The sequence below is a fragment of the Panthera onca genome, chromosome B2 (genome assembly GCF_046562875.1).
Source record: "Panthera onca isolate mPanOnc1 chromosome B2, mPanOnc1 haplotype 2, whole genome shotgun sequence".
Lineage (NCBI taxonomy): Eukaryota > Metazoa > Chordata > Mammalia > Carnivora > Felidae > Panthera > Panthera onca.
In genome coordinates, this window is record NC_138343.1 from 56,017,661 (window position 1) to 56,035,373 (window position 17,713).

General features: G+C 33.6%; 1 protein-coding gene across 6 annotated transcripts in view; it reads right to left on the bottom strand.

The window, feature by feature from the left end:
• The window catches only part of KHDRBS2 (KH RNA binding domain containing, signal transduction associated 2), a 600,763-nt gene that overhangs the window by 487,629 nt on the left and 95,421 nt on the right, over positions 1-17,713 (bottom strand). For all 6 annotated transcript variants that reach the window (XR_013555660.2, XR_013555659.2, XM_078447041.2 and 3 more), the window contains exon 2: positions 12,489-12,616. Coding sequence is in view for 4 of the 6 variants with exons in the window: in XM_078447041.2 (XP_078303167.1) it covers positions 12,489-12,616 (128 nt within the window). In the remaining 2 variants the exon portion in view is untranslated. The remainder of the gene's footprint in view (positions 1-12,488; positions 12,617-17,713) is intronic.

The window sequence follows — 17,713 nt, forward strand, 5'->3', positions numbered from 1 at the left end:
TTTAATTATTAAATGTCTATATGACTTTGAACAATTTGATTATCTATGCCTCAATTTCTTTCTCTATATAGTACATATTCCACAGAGATATTAAGTGGAATAAATCAGGTAATACTATAAATCACAGATAAAATTGTTTGATACATAGTAAATAGTCAACAAATAAAAACTTTTATTATCACCAATTTAATCATTTTCCTCTTTCATTTACTTTATCTCTATTTTTATTAATTTCTTAATGTCTCCCTTTCAGGATATTATAGACCTCTTAGGGAAATAATTCCAATTATCTGTTCTATCACACATACACAGAACCTGGCACAGAGTAAGGTGCTTCCCCACCAAAAAGAGTGTTATTAAGTGGGAAAAATCACTATACTTAGGGATTGTACTTGTGCAAGCTTTACACTGTATGCCGATACTTGCCAAGTATATGCATATATTCTCATCCCAGATGAAACTTCATGGCATATCATTATACTCATGTTGCAGCTGAAAAATGCTGAGGACGAAGGTGTTTATGGAACTTTCCACTGTCACAGCTGAATGAAGGGGGAGATGTGACTCACACCTAATTAGGTCTATCTGGTCAAATTTCTATTATTTTCCCTGTATATTATACTGTCTCTTCACAGCTCTCTTTAGCTTCTCAAAAACTCTACATCTTAATATATTCTTACAGATTTCTTTCCAAAAACAGAGAAGAGACCAGAACTAAAAATTAGCAGGTTGCAAAAACCTCCATATAAATTAAAATTTCTCTTTGAGAGAACTTGACAGTAAAATAAACATTCCCCTGATCTTATCCCTCTGCTCCTCTCAGCTCTACATCCCAAATAATACCCTCTCCATTTTTTTCTCATCTGCTTTGTTTTTTCAAACAATGGCCTACTTTTCCTATATTTTTGCCAACTTTTAATGCCTCAGTCTCTTACGTTTAAAAGAAATTGTTAAAGACAATCTGACTTCAGGCTTTTATTTAAACTAACACAATTCCAAAGCTTCAAGATCCACCCCAGAACAAAGCCATATTAGGACAATTGTTTAAATCTACTATAGGACGTCTTGAGACTCAAGAAAACATCTTTTTAATTTTCACATTTATAAGTCAAATACCAAGTGACTGCCACATAGATCCAATAAATATCTCCTGAATGAATGAACTGGAATTAATATTCAGAATTATGAAGTGGGGGCCTCATAGGCTCTTTTGTAAAAGGTCAAATGATGTTCAATATACTGCACTTACTAAAAATGGATAATTAAATAATAAAATTATAACATATTCAAAAATGACTTGAAAGTAATTTGAGTTAACCTTTAACTTCATTTTAATTAGAAAATTTGGTTAAGTAAAGTAACCGATTATCTGGGCATTAGAATTGAGTAAAATTTTCACTGTAATTGCTTTCTTCTTGTACTTGGGTTGTCTGGAAAGATTACAGCAGCACTGGGATTTTGGTGAAGACAGCAACACTGGGGTTTCTTTTGGAAATCTGTGATGTCACTGCTACAAGTATGATAGGTCCCCTGAAAATTCTGTAACAGGCAATAGGTGAGAATAGGGAAATCCTTGCTCTGAGTCTGTTCTATAGTAACTGTTTTTCCTCCATCAAGAGTGTCTTAGAAAAGAAGCCATGTAGTTCTTCTACATTCATTCATTCAGCAATTATTTATAAACCATATAACCATGTGCTAGGCATTGTTCTATGTGATTAGGATACATGATTGATCCAGAAAGAGATGGAGACTTGACATTTTGCAGTTTACATACTAGTGTGGAGAAACCATAAAAATAACAAAGAAGTAAATCACAAAGTACGTTAGAAGGTGATACTTGCTACGGAAAAAAAAAGAAAACTAGAGAAGGGTAAACGGACTGTGATTACTTGCATAGTGACAGATGAAGGCACTTGTAGAAGCAAAGAGGTTAAGAGGCCATCAGATTAATCCAGGTAAGAGAAGGTGATGGCTTAGGCCAACGTAGTTAACAGTGGAGGTGGTGAGAGCTATTTGAGCCTTGATGTATTTTGAAGGTAAGACTACCACATATTTGCCTGGCAAGTTGTTTCTCTCATATGTGGGAGAAAGAAAGGAGTCAAGGAAGAGTCCACAAATCCTGATTTGACCAAATAAAAGGATGGTATTGCCAACCAGTGAGACAGACGCGTGGGGTGAGCGGAATATCAATTGAATATGACATGTCTAGACCTCCATGTGGTGAGGTCAAGTAGGTCCCTCCATATCTAACTCTTGCAGAGAGGTCTTGACTGGATCATTAGTTTATATGGTCTATAAAGCCATGTCACAGGTGGGATGATGAAGGAAGTGTGAATGTACATAGAGAAGAGCACTGTGGATAATCCCCAGGAAACTCCAACATTAAGTTATGTAAGAGGAGAAACCAGAAGAGGCTGAGAAATGGAACCGGTTTTTAACAGGAGATAAAAATAAATTGTGGTGTTTAGAAGCCAAATGAAGACAATGTATCAATGATACTTCAATTAAGACCATGGTTCAAGTTGTGTCAAGTGAATTTTTCAGTGATGCAAAAGGCAGAACCAGGACCAATAGCAACTTATAAGGATAAAAATGTATTTCAATGAGAAAAAAATTCGAAAGCAACATCTATTCATTATTAGATCCAGCTGTATTATAATACAGTGAACTTTGTTTCTAATCACTGGAGGTATTCATAGACAGGCTGATGAGTATCAGAGATATTCTGGAAATGATTCCTAATTGGGTAGAAGATTAGACCATACGACCTATGAGATACACTCCAACTAATGAGTCTATTATTTCTGCCTCACTTAACACCAGAGGAGAAATACATCTGCTTTTCCATCTGTGGGTCTTTGCAATCTAAGCAATCTGTGTCCAGGGTTGTCTCATTGCCTCTTGACAGAAAAAGAAAATGAATCATAACTACGCTTCAATGCAAAGAGACGCTTTGGTACAAACATACCTGAATTTCAATGTTAACACTACTACTAAATCGTCTGGCTTTAGGAAAGCTCCTTAAATATTTTTAAACCTTAGTCTCTTCTTCAGAACTCTCACAGTATTCTTGAAGGAATGAAACAGTTCACTGTGCTTTGTTCAGTGTTTGATATACCCTGGGTTCTGACAAAAACCTTAATTCTTTAAGTGGGAGGTCCCAGATTTAAGGGTTATTTTGATGTTCTAAAGTTAGCTGTTCCTCTAACATTGAGTTTTAGAATACACTCTTCATTTAAGCAATATACTTACTGATAAACCAGAAAAAGAAGTGTATGGTGTCTTCATTAAAACAGTTTTATTTGGTTTTGAAGTTCATAATAAATTTTGAGGAGTCATGTTTGGAGTCAACTTTTCTACTGTATGTTTTACGATGTCGTTTACTTACATGATAATAATTGAAACACATATTCCAAGGAGGTAAAGACAAGAAGCTCTGAAATTAGAGTGGCTGGATATAAATCCTGAATTGGTAATTTCCTAAAAATGTGATTTTGGCAAATGAGCCCCTCTGAGACTCAGTTTCCTTATCCATAAAATAGGAAGGAAGGAATTATTAGATTTTTTTGTGAAAATGAAATGAGTTAATATATACGTAAACTACAAAATAAAGTGTCTGATTTATAAAAAACATCAATAATCCTTATTTTTTCTTATTTGTTCCTCTATTCTAGGAAAAAATTCTAAACAGCATTGTTTCTATTTTAAATTTTTCATTAGCCCAAAAATTTTTAATTTTTTTGTTTATTTTTGAGAGAGAGAGAGAGAGAGAGAGTGAGAGAGAGACAGAGAGAGAGAGAGAGAAAATGAGAGCGCTATGGGGGAGGGGCAGAGAGAGAGGGAGACACAGAGTCAGAAGCAGGCTCCAGGCTCCGAGCTGTCAGCACCGAGCCTGATATGGGTCTTGAACCCATGAACCATGAGATCATGACCTGAGCCGAAGTTGGAGACTTAACCTACTAAGCCACCCAGGCACCCAAACTATTTTTAACATACCTTTATTATTAGGAAGATAACATGTTAATAGTAACTAATTCAAATAGCACAAAGAGCCTACAATAAAAAAAGGGCCTTCTTCCTTCTACTTATAATCTATTATCTTATACATATACTATATATATATTTAAACATGTATGTATATATATAAACATAAATGGATTCTTTCTATACTCAAGAGGAACAAACTATAATATTTTATGCTTTCACTTAACATTACTTATGTGTGTAAATATATAATTCTTAAATAAATTGTTAGATATCCAACTGTTTCCAAAAGTCTGTGCCTTTGTGATTTTCATTGACTTTGCAAAATTGCTCCCCCAAATCTCAATGCTCTGAGCAACAGGTTATGGAGTGTATTTTTCCCCATACCCTAATATTATTTTTGGTTATAATCAAACTTCTTAGTCAGTCTGATAGAAAACAGGCATTTCAAATTCATCTGACTTGATTTTTCTAATAAGTAAGGTTCAGGACTTTTTTCTATTTGCTTTAAATAGTACATGTGTCAGTATCATTAATCTCTTGTCCAATTAGAAAAATTGAGCCCCTTACATATAAAGAAAATGCACTTTCTGTTATGTGTTTCAAATATTTCTCAAATAGTCATACCAGTTCGGCATTTTATTGTGACCTTTAATTCTGGTAATCATCATTACATTTTTGCCTGTACAGAACATATACAGAACATATACAGAACATTTTTGCCTGTTTCAGTTTTATGTTACAAAATATTTTAATTGTTTACTTACGGCTTTAGTATTTTCCATTTCTCTTTGAAAAGCTTTACCTCAATTAAATGTTAGGAAATAAATTTCCCATAATATATTCTACTTTTTTTTACTGCATTTAATCTTAGGCCAGTTGAGATTTATGTTGGTGTAAAAGATGAGTTAAGGATTTAGTCTTACTTTTCCCTTGCCCCTAAATGCCTCACTAGTTATTTTTCCAACATTTATTGAGAAAGGATTTCTTCACTCTGATTACACATTATACATACATTATAGAATATATGTCTATGTTTATTTCACAAGGAATGGGAAATCTATGTTATCAAATGATTGATGCTAAAATTCAGTAAATTTTTAAAAGTATGTTTCAGTACTAAACCAGTCTTGCATCCCTGAAATAAAACACATTTGGGTGTAATTTATTTTGCTTGTAATGTGCCATTTAAATACATTTGCTAGTATTTTTATAACATCATTTTTATTGTGATAAAATAGATATAAAATTTACTATTTTAATTATTTTTTAAGTTTATTTATTTTGAAAGGCAGAGAGCAGAGGTATGCACAAGTTGGGGAGAAGCAGAGAGAGGGAGAGAGAATCCCAGCAGGTTCTGCCCTGTCAGTGTAGAGCCCGACTCACGACCTGAGTCAAAATCAAGAGTCAGAGGCTTACTCACTGAGCTACTGAGGTGACCTAGTTTAACCTATTTTTAAATGTGCAATTCAGTGACTCTAAGTACATTCATGATGTTGTGCAATCATCACCACATCCATTTCCAGAACTTTTCATCATCCTAAAGACAAATTTTATATCTATTAAACAATAACTCTCCATTTTACCTCTTCACAGCCCCTGGTAACCGCTATTTCACTTTCTGTGTCTGAATTTGCCAGTTCTGAGTACCTCATATAAGTGGAATTATACAATATTTGTAATTTTGTGTCTGGCTTATTTTACTTAACATGCTGTCAATGTTCATCCATTTGTAACATGTAGCTCAATTTCATTGCTGTTTAAGGCTGAATAATATTGTTATGTATGTATATTTATACACACATACACACACACACACACACACACACACATATATATATATATATATATATATATATATATATATACACATTTGTTTTTTGATTTATCTGTTGAGGATATTTGGGTTATTTCTACTTTCTGGCTATTGTGAATAATGATGATATGAACACAGGTACACAACATTTGGTAATAATTTAAAGCTCTTACATTGATATTCATAACTGAATTCTTACAACGTTTTACTTTTTCTGATATCTTTGTGAAAGCTATACATTTTTAAGAACACTTCTTATAACATGGTAGACATTTAAATGTGTTACATAAATTTACCAATCACTTAAATCTGAAAAAGCCAAAAAAAGTCACAATTTTTCTACATCAATCTAAATTTCTTTCAAAATTTGGTTATAGTCAGGTTCTAACTTAGTATTACAAGTAACAGTAATCCCTTATCTAGATGTTTGGTTGTTAAGTTTTAATTCCTGTATCCTTTCCAAAGAAAGTGTGCTTTTCTGCCAATCTTAATATATACAGTGCTTGAATTTATATCAAATTCACTTGCTTCCATATGTCAATAAGTCCTTCAAGGTCAGTAATAATATAGGAATCCACCCGATTGGTAATGTACTGTCTCTTAATTTTAAGTTGTCTTTATTCTCTAGTCTCTTAAAGATCTATCTATGTAAGAGGCCACATCTACTGCAACAACAGAAGAAATGACAGAAAAACCATCTGTATTCTAATGGGTGCAAAGAAACTTACTCAAGGCTCACTGACTTAAATAAATGAACAAATAAGCAAACGAAGGATGGCAAGATTACAGAAGGGAATATGAGGTGGATGATCTTTTCACCCTCAAGGAACCCTTGAGTTGAGATACAGGTTTGGACACATTTCAAAAGGCACTTGCATTTTAATGATCCTTTTGAAGTAGTTTTCAGTTTTCCATTTGAAGGTAAATGTAAAATAACCTGGCAGAGAGGAAACAAGAAATTAAAACAGACTTAATATTCTCTAAGAGATCTAGATATAGTAAAGAAAGATTACTTCAAGGACAAATTTTGTGAGGTTGTGCTGAGCCTATAAAAAAAGGATGTGATGAGAAGCACATAATTCAGGATTAGGAAGACACAGGTGTTGCACAGAGACAAAAAATATTTTAAGTACTAAATAGAAAATAATATTTAAACACATGGGAAAGGGGTGCCTGGGTGGCTCAGTCGGTTAAGTGTCCGACTCTTGATTCAACTCAGGTCATAATCTCATGGTCCATGAGTTCAAAACCCACATCAGGCTCCATGATGACAGTGCAGAGCCTGCCTTGGATTCTCTCTCTCCCTCTCTCTCTGCCCCTCCCCCACTTGCTCTCTCTCAAAATAAATAAATTTAGGGGTTTTTTCAATGTTTATTTATTTTTGAGAGAGAGACAGAGACAGAGACAGAGTGTGAGAGGGGGAGGAGAAGTGAGAGAGGGAGACACAGAATCCGAAGCAGGCTCCAGGCTCTGAGCTGTCATCACAGAGCCCGATGGAGGGCATGAACTAACAGACCTGAGCCGAAGTCAGACTGAGCTTAACCGACTGAGCTATCCAGGCGCCCAAAAATACATAAACTTTAAAAAACACATACATACATACACAGGATAGGCATCAGTTAAAAGGTCATTGGAAAAGACAAGGACAAGACATAACATCACTGCAAATTTATAAATTTTGTTAGAAAACAGAGTTATTTCACAGGCCATTCTACTAGAGAGAATGCAGTCCATAGCATTTTGGAATTTTTTTTTTCTTATAGAAAATGTGAATCTGAGCGTCATGTTATTTTCCAATTGAGATTTACATTCACAGGTGAGAGACTAGGAAACTGATACGAGTGAAATTGAAATCACAAAGCTCGATCAATCCTCTCTTCCCTTTCCTTTAGAAAAGCAAAAAGCAACACTATGCAGTAGTCTCTGTCTGGTAAAGATAAAACAGGTTTAGGATGTAAGCTTCTGAATGGCTTTTAGAAAACCACATTGCTTAGAAAAATAGAGAGGTGTTTCCAAGATCGTAGGTGGTGATACTGGCTTTGAAATACGGTCCTAGCTTCCACAGTTAGTAACCCTGGGTCTCTACTACTTATTCTTAAATGATCTGATGATTACTTATAAAATTAGAAAAAATAACACTCATCAAGAATTTGGATTTGGGTTTTTGTAGTTTGGGGTATAAAGAAAGAAACAAGTTCTGTGAGAAGACACACCAGGCTTCAGAGACTGGTTCCAGACAGGTACAAAAGCAGTCCCTCTCTCTGGGACTGAGCAGAGTAAGAGGAACTAGAGGGCAGGTGTGGTGCTTCTGAACATAGTTTGGAACTTTAATTTTCTGCATTAATCTACATAAGGAATTGATCTGAAAAGCAGTACTGGGGAACGTGGCCATGTTTGATCTTAAAAGGGGCCAAATTTGGGGCCAATTTACACTCCTGGTGACCTACAGCTTTAAAAAGCTGGCAGTAGCTCAAGTTGAGAACTAAAAAGTGGGCCTTGAGGCAAATTTAATTGAAGGAAAGGTCTGATGCATTTCAGAGGATTCTGAAGGCAACATCAAAAGATATTTTTAAAAGGCGTTGAGAGGTTGGATTGCCCAGGTGGCCAAACAGGTGTAGTTGCAAAAGCAAGGAGTAGATCCCCCACAAGTGGAGGCCGCCTTCCCATCCTCTCATGTGCTCTCAATTTGTCTACGCTTGTGATAGACGGTCCTTTTGCATGTCTAGCAGTAACAAAGCAGAATACAGACTTAGCCACTTATATGTATCTTTGTTCCTTAGGTCCTGTAAGAAACTTGCTTATTGAGAACCAAGAAATCATGGCATTTTTCTCATTCTTCCAAGGATGAATACTGCCTTCATTAATATAAAGCTTATAGCGCAAGCTATGGTTCTATTCTTTTCTTGTACATGTAATAGCTTGGCAAGTCAATACTAAATCATATTGCAATCTTTGAAGACATTTTAAACAGCAACCAAAACTCAATCCACATTTTTTCAACACAATAAACAACTGGATATGAGAAGGCACGGACAAGTTCACGTGTGCAATGTTCACAGACAACAGTAATGAGTTATGACCACTGCTTTCCTGATAGAGACTGTAAAACGATTCTGATTATAATATGCGTACCTGTTGGAGATGTTAAAATTTTAAAAAATAAATGCGTATTGGACTATGAAATACAGTGTGTGTGGATTTAAGTAGAAAGAGTTCATGTTAAGGACGGTGAGTTTTCTGCATGAATCTCTCCAGGCCTTCTGCATGAATTGCTTAAGATGACAGAGAAACACACTGCCACATATTACCTCCTTGAAGACTTGACTATCAAGAAATAATTGCACTGATTCTGAAACATCTGTAAATGCAAACAATCAATGTGCAAAGCCTATCTCTTTGCTAATCTTGTTACAAACAAAAATATTGAAAACAAATAAGAAAAGCTGTTCATTGTAATAATTTGGTAATGTGACATATTTTCGCAAATTAAGTGATTAAACATAAAGCACTAGAGCTAGATAAATCATTCTTAATGTGTTTGAACAGCATTCTTATATTTTCTATAATTCAAAATCTTAAACTTCTTTCAATCCCTTGTATTACTCAAATAAGTCAGCAACTTGAAACTGGAGACTAATTGAAATAAAATCTATCCAAAAAAGGTCATGTCTTAAAGTCAGGATAAGGCCATTTCCTCAAGAATTCCCATAGTTATTTAATGCCCTTTGTTGGAGAGGGCTGTGTCATCAATACACTAATTACCAGTTCAAACAGACAGCAGGCATCAAGTGGAGAGATGGCCCTGAGAGAAGTCATGAAAAGTAGGTCTTTCTCCAATGTACCCCCCCAGGGATAAATCACTTTTTGTTATAAAAGATTAAACTTTAAACCCATAAATATGACTGTGTTCTGCTCAACAGTTCATACTATACACCACACACACCACACATTTTACAGCCCCAAATGTACATCAAATATGGCTCAAGTCTAGTGACTGTAATCTTAACCCCACTGATATTTTTGTGAGGGGTAGGCAATAATCACTCAGCAGGAGAGAATAACCACTTTTGAAACAAACACAGTTTTCAAAAAGTTGGTTTTAATCTATTATAGTATAAAAGCAAACAACAGCAAATGTAGGTCAACTTGATAGATGATTCTGTTCTGTTTCTCAGTACCTTTTTCTGTAAAAGGGCTCTTAAGAGTTCTCTCATTGTGATAACAGGGTGTATGAAATGCACGTCCCTTTAAAAATAATTTAAAGTGGTTTAGCATTCTATTCATCAATTAAAAATGCTAAGTTTTCTAAGGCATAAGTTGTTATTTGATAGTATTCCATAAAACTACTAACTTTAGGAGCTCTCATTCTTCACATTCTTCCATTCCTTTCACATGAACAAGTAACACAAAAATGTGAGCAGGGGCTCAGGTGGTGGCTCAGGTGGTTGAGCGTCCCACTGGTTCAGGTCATGATCTTAAGGTTTGTGAGTTCAAGTCCTACATGGGCTCTCTGCTGTCAGCACAGAGCCTGCTTTGGATCCTCTTTCCCCCTCTCTCTCTCTCTGCCCCTCCCCTGCTCATGCTCTCTCTCTCTCAAAACTAAATAAACAAAACAACAGCAAAAAATGTGAGCATATCAGTCAAGTTAAAAATGCAATGACTCACAAAAAGTGAAGAAACTAAAATAACAGCAACCTCTAGGTATCTCCATCTGCAACAAAGATATGTCTTTGATTCATAATTTCCCAATTACCTCATCTGCAAGATGAAAGTTTTGTATAGTCTGTGATTCTGAAGATTAGTTCCGGCTTAAACATTTTGTGATTCTAAAAATTCTAGGAGATGCATGAATTTGCTGGTGAGATATGGTCTGTTTCAATACAAATAAGCAGTTTTGTTATTTGATTATCTTCCTATAAATCATGAAATTAAATCACACACAAAAATTAGACACTATACAGTATTCTTGTTTCAATATTTACCATTATGCATCAAATATAGACTATCGCAATATTCACTATAAAATCACTCATACCGGGGTTCCTGGATGGTTCAGTTGGTTAAGGGTCTGACTCTTGATTTCGGCTCAGTTCATGATCTCACAGTTCATGGGATGCAGCCCCACACCGGGTTCAGTACTGTCAGCAGGAAGCCTGCATGGGATTCTCTTCCTCTCCCTCTCTCTCTGACCCTCCCCCACTGGCTCACACATGCACGCACACACTCTGTCTCTCAAAATAAATAAATAAAAACTTAAAAAAAAAATCACTCATACTGCCATTTGAAGAACCACCACAATTTGAAAAGCCTTTCACACCTTCCCAACCTGATTTGGTCAGAGATATACAGCTACGTTTTATTGAGAAGGAGATACTGAATCTGTCACTGGCTTTCCCATATCCAGCGAACAGACAAGTGTTATTCTGAGAAACAGGATCAAGTTATATAATAGTTAAATGTATGATATAAAGAAGTGATCTTGTACTTCAAAATAGGTTAATTAATCAAATTCCTTTAAAAAAGACACATTCTTAATACCCATATTTCTACCATATTTCATTACTAAGTAAACATATTCATGTACATTTTGCAACCCAATTTAATATTCATAAAAACATGATTATGAAATAAATCTAATAAAACTTAAGTGTAAAATATATATCTACTGAACGCACCTTTCCTGTAATAGAGTAAGTCTAGCTAAAACAAAAATAAAAACAAAACACAAAAACCAAAAACTGGTATGCCCAAAAACCTCACCTGAAAGTTAAATTTTGTGGTTTGGTGGACTACAACAGTTTATTCCTGTTTGAAATAATTATAAACACAGTCTTCTACTTAATTATACTTATTAAAATTTATCATATTAGAAGACAATTGGTAAACTAGAGCACTTATTTCTGTAATCTTTACTATTAGGATAATTACACGGTCATTGTTTACAATTCACTCTTCAGAAAGTAAATTACCACCTAATCTGAGTTTCCATTGTTTGATACGTAATTTATTAAAAAAGAGAAAAGAAAAGAAAAGAAAAGAAAAGAAAAGAAACTCCTTTTACCCACTAGAATTTATGAATATAAGTGATGAAACCATGCCACTGAATGCTCTATCTTATAATCATGATTCTGGTGATACAAATGTCATATGATATGAAAATGTCTAGTGAAAAATTACTCTCAAGAGAGCAGTATCATAATTATTTTTATAAATGAACCCTGACTACAGAAGACTACAGGTTATAATCTAAGTGTCTAATAAAGACTAGATTGCTTTCCTGCATATAATAATTTCCTGTGGATTGGCTAATGCTGTATATTTAGTTTCATTAATTCTACTCTTTATTACAATAGGAATATGCACTGTAACATGAACCAAAACATAATCAAGTGAGCGTGCATATTTGGACAAATTGTTGAACCATTTACATGTTAAATGAATGATTAAAATATCTAATTATGTTTTACATATTCATAGAATAAAAGTGCTACAGTCTTTAGTTGAAAACTGTTTTCATCAGTGTACTTTCAAAGACTTCTCTTTCTTCTATATCAGTATCATATATTTGTGTATACTAATATAATGAAGTTTTAAATATTGATTTCATGAAAGGCAATGAATGAAACATCAAGTCTTATTTTTATCATTTTTACTTAATTCTATGGGAACAAAGCATATACTGTAGTACCTTTGGATATTGCTTGACAGGAATCAATACCCTTTCTGAGAGCTTTATGTTTTTGTTGCTGATGACATCAAGATATTTCTTTTCTTCATCTTCTTTTTTTCCATCAGAACCTTGAAATTTTTCAATTTCTGAAAAAAAATTCACAAGAAAAAAATAGTAAGTGAAATGAGAAGTCATAAATAAAAAAATGCTGATTGTTCTTATTACTTGCCTTCTTAAAAAAGATTTTGAAGAATCTTGATAGGACTAAACACCACCTTGTTAACAGCTACGTGAATGCTACCATATATTAAGATGACCTCTGTCAAATCTAACTAAAAAGTTATCATTGAAGATGTGACTGCCTGCCATGAAACAAACGATGAACTTAATTTTTAACATCTACAACCAAAGAAGAAGGAAGGGAGGAAGAATATGCCATTTAATTATTTAAAATATCTAAGCAAACATAACTTTCCTAAGGACAATAAATAGAATAAAATATATTTTAAGGCTATATGTTTTATTTTTACTAAGAATTATTCCTATTCTCTATAATAGGATAGTAATGATAAATAGCATATTATTTTATATTCTAACAAAACTTCAAGGCAATTATAAAGGGGGTCATAGCAAAGTCTTCTAAAGGATTAAATCTGTAAATGCTATCATTCATATTCCTCAACATGAAATTATCTGTCCATATGTTTAAGAGGAATTACTAATTTTGCCTTATGAGAATATTCCCAAAATGGATGTTTTTGAGCAAATGTACATTACTTATCTATTCTTTCTTTTTAAAATTAATTTATTCCACAAAGACTCTTAAACCTCTATTGTGGGTACCACAGATAAAACAGAAAGCAGAAAATAAGAAAATGTCCCTGCCTTTATGGAATCTATATTTTGATGGGAAAAATGAGCAATTAGAAAGTGAATATATATGTGCATGCATATTTATGTGTGGGGGTAAAGGATAAATAAAATAAAGATATTAAGACAGCTTTTTAAAGTTTTGTCAGATGGAACAAGAAAATTTTGTTTCTGTAATTTTGGAGTAAAGGAAAGGTGGTGATATTTGTTAAGTATGGAAATTCTCAATTCCTATTAATTTATATTGCTTTGAAACATTTTTTAAAGATCTGACTACTTCTGGAGGTAAAAGCAATACTGCATTGCATGTAAGAGCTTTGTTCTTTGTTGTTGTTTGTAATTAGTATCTTTCCCAAAATGATTTCACATACATTACATAAAATCCCTGTAGTATTCCCAAAGATAATCTTTTAGCATATCGTTTATTTGGCTCATGTGGAATTATTAAAAAATCTTTCTGAAGTAAGATCTCATTGCTTACCCACATAGTGGCTGAATGAATGCTATACTGCATGGTTTGCACAGTCATTTACAATCACTTTTTTCAGGTATATACTATAATTTCCCTGAAGACAATTATCTTAGAATAAACTGTACTGTTTGAAAAAAAGTTATATGTAATACGTCTATAATTTCTATGTAGAATGAGGACATCAGATTCTCACTATTCCACTCCAGCAAGTCATTTTAAGTGCCTGTCGTTTTCAACCAAAAAGCATTCTCTATTCAGGCTTTCAATCCCTTATACAATTATTACATACAGAACTCTGACAACTGCAAAGAAATAATATTCATTATATCTTCTGATCCTGACAATGAAGTTTTGATCACTGCCCTTTGGATACATGCACCTACCTAATACCATACCTAGTTTGAGGCAATTGTAATGTGGGACACAAAGACTCAATTCCCAATCTATTAAATGTACAGTTTCTCCCTTATCACTCACTCCATCACAAAATAAATTGAATTTGTCTGACATTATTTGTTCTCTACAAAACTACTACTACCCTAGGCATTTTTAAACATTTGCAATTTGATCGATTTATTAATTCCAATAAATTTTCCATCAAGAAATGGAGTTGAAAAAAATACCATTTCCACTGCTTTTTCTGTTCATTTCTACACTTTCCTTTTAAAAATGTTGATATGTCTTTTGCCCTTCTGATACTTTCAGGGAGTTATCTTGTCTTTCCTGACACCTCTACATGACTAACAGCTCAGTCATTGCATTTGTCAACTGGATAGTCATGGAAAGGTATAAACCAAATATGCCTGATTTTAAAGCCAGGAAAAGCAATGTATACAACACCTTTCCTTTTTAAATTTTACTTTAAAATAATTCTTTGTTTATTTTATAATTAATGCATGTTCATTGTGTAACATTCAGACAATATAGGTATCCATAAAGATTTAATGGTATCCATGGTCATCTAACAATCACTAAACAGTTTTGTGTAGAGGAGTTGAATAATTTTTTATATTTGTTTGTATGACCTCTCTTTAAATTTGCCTTCCATATTATTGGGAAAACATATTTAATATACTAGGGCAGGATTATTTTTTGTTGAAAATGTTAAATTATATAGATTTTAGTATCTTCTGTTCTCCTTTCACCATTTATCTATTAATGCTCATATTCATTCCAATGCCCAAATTCATTCAAGAATTTGCTTTAGCATTCATTGACTTATTTTTAGTGGCTCTCTCCATAGTACTAAAATTATGAGAAGATTACGACAGAGTTAACCTGTGGGCATTGGTGTATTCACCTTGTACCCAACTGGTTTTAGTCAGATGGAAGCTAAAGTAAGAAATTATACTTTTTGTAATAAAAAAAAACACATAACCGTACTTCCTATTTTAATAATTTCAAGTGTACAGTTCAATAGTGGTAAGTCTATTCTGTTGTTGGCTGTACATCTCTAAAATGTTTTCAGCTTGCAAAACTAAAATTCTAGAACCATGAAACACTCATTTTCCATCCCCCTCCCACAGGCCTTGGCAACCATCTTTTCACTATCTTTTCTACGCTTGACCACTTTAGGTACTTCATATGAGTAGAATAACACAGTTTTTGCTTTTTTTATGACTGGAGTTATTTCATTTAACATAATGTTCTCAAGGTTTATCCATGTGGTAGCATGTGTCAAGACTTCCTCCTCTTTAAAGTCTACATAACATTCCACTGTAGATACATACCACATTTTCCGTATCAATGGATATCTGAGTTATTTCTACCTCTTGGCTATTGTAATAATACTTCTATAAACATGGGTGTGGAAGTGTCTTTGAGATCTTGCTTTGAATTGTTTTGGACATATACAATTTTTTGGGCATATACAATTGTTTTGAATCATATGGTAATTCCGTTTTAATTTTTTCAGGAACCTCCATACTGTTTTCTATAATGACTGCACCATTTTATATTCCCAAAAAGAGTGCACATGAGTTCCAATTTATCTGCATCCTTGCCAACACTTGGTATTTTCTATTCTTTTGATAATGGTCATCCTAACAGGCATGAGGTGATATCTCATTGTGATTTTTATTTTCTCTTATGTTTAGTGATCTTGAGTATCATTTCATATGCTGTTGACCATTTGTTTATCTTCTCTGTAGTATTATCTGTTCAGGTGTTTTGCCCATTTTTAATTGGGTTCTGTGTTTTATTGTTGTTGAGTTGTAGAATTTCATTATACATTCTGCACATTAACCCCTTACATATATACGATTTGCAAATATTTTCTCCCATCCCATAGGTTACCTTTTTACTCTGTTGATTGTTTCTTTTGATGCACAGAAGTTTTCTTTTAGTTTGATGTAGTTCCCTTTTATTTTTTACTTTTGTTGCCTATGCTTTTGATGTCATATCCAAGAAATCATTGACAAATCCAAATCTTGAAGCTTTCCCCCTAAGTTTTCTTTGGAGTTTTATAGTTTTAGATCTTACTTTTAGGTCTTTAATCCATTTTGAGTTAGGTTTATGTATGATGTAAGACAAGACTCCAACTTCATTCTTTTGCATGTAGATATCCAGTTTTACAACACGATTTGTTGAAGAGACTGTCCTTTCCCCATTGTATGTTTTTGGACCCTTGTTGAATAACATCTGACCATATACACAAGGGCTTATTTCTGGGCTCTGTATTTTGTTCCACTGCTCTGTATTTCTGTCTTTATGCCAGTATCACACTGTCTGGATTACTGTCGCTTTGTTATTATATTTTTGTTGTTGCTTTTGTTTTTTGTTTTTTTTTTAAGTTTTTATTTAAATTCCAGTTAGTTAACATATAGTGTAATATTAGTTTCGGTGTAGAATACAGTGATTCAACACTTTCATACAACACCTGGTGCTCATAACAAGGCACTCCTTAATACCCATCACCTATATAACCCAAGCCTCTCCACTGGTAACCATCAGTTTGTTCTCTGTAGCAAAGAGTCTTGGTTTTGGTTTCTGTTTCTCTCTCTCACTTTTTCCTTCTTGCACTGTTGGTGGGTATGCAAACTGGTGCAGTCACTACGGAAAACAGTATGGAGGTTCCTCAAAATTTGAAAATAGAACTATCCTACAATCTAGCAATTGCACTACTAGGTATTTACCCAAAGAATACAAAAATACTAATTCAAAAGGATACAAGCACCCCAAGGTTTATAGCAGAGTTATCTACAACAGTCAAACTACAGAAACAGACCAAATGACCATCAACTGATAAATGGATAAAGAAGATGTGGCATATATATACAATGTATTATATTTTGAAAACAGGATTGCAAATCTTCCAAATTTGTTCTTCTCCTTCAAAATTATTTTGGCTATTTGGAGTCTTCTAAGATTACATATACATTTTAGAATTTTTTTCATATTTCTGAAAAACAAATGCCATAGGAATTAAACAGGGATTGCACTGAATCTGTAGATTGCTTAGGGTATTATGGAAATTTAATCAATATTCAATGTTCCACTTCACAAAGGATTCCTTCCTCTCACTTGCATCCTCCTTGATGTTACTGAGTTATTTTTTACAGATTTTAGGTAACAAGATATTTTGAAGGGAACTTTTAGTTCTGCTTTTGCTTCACTTTTTCATTTTATTTGGGCATATAATTTTAATTGTGTTTTTTCTTGTTTTTTTGAGTTTTTTAAAACTGATTCATTTGCATATTTAATTCATTTACTTTTTCCAGCCTTTAACTTTGATATTAATTTCTCTTTTTATTTGCATTGTTTGTATTTTTATTTTATTTTATTTTACTTTATTTTATATTTTTTTATTTTAGACAGGGAGAGAGCACACAAGCAGGGGAGATGGGCAGAGGGAGAGGGACAGAGCGAGAAAGAGAGAATCTTAAGTAGACTCCACACTCAG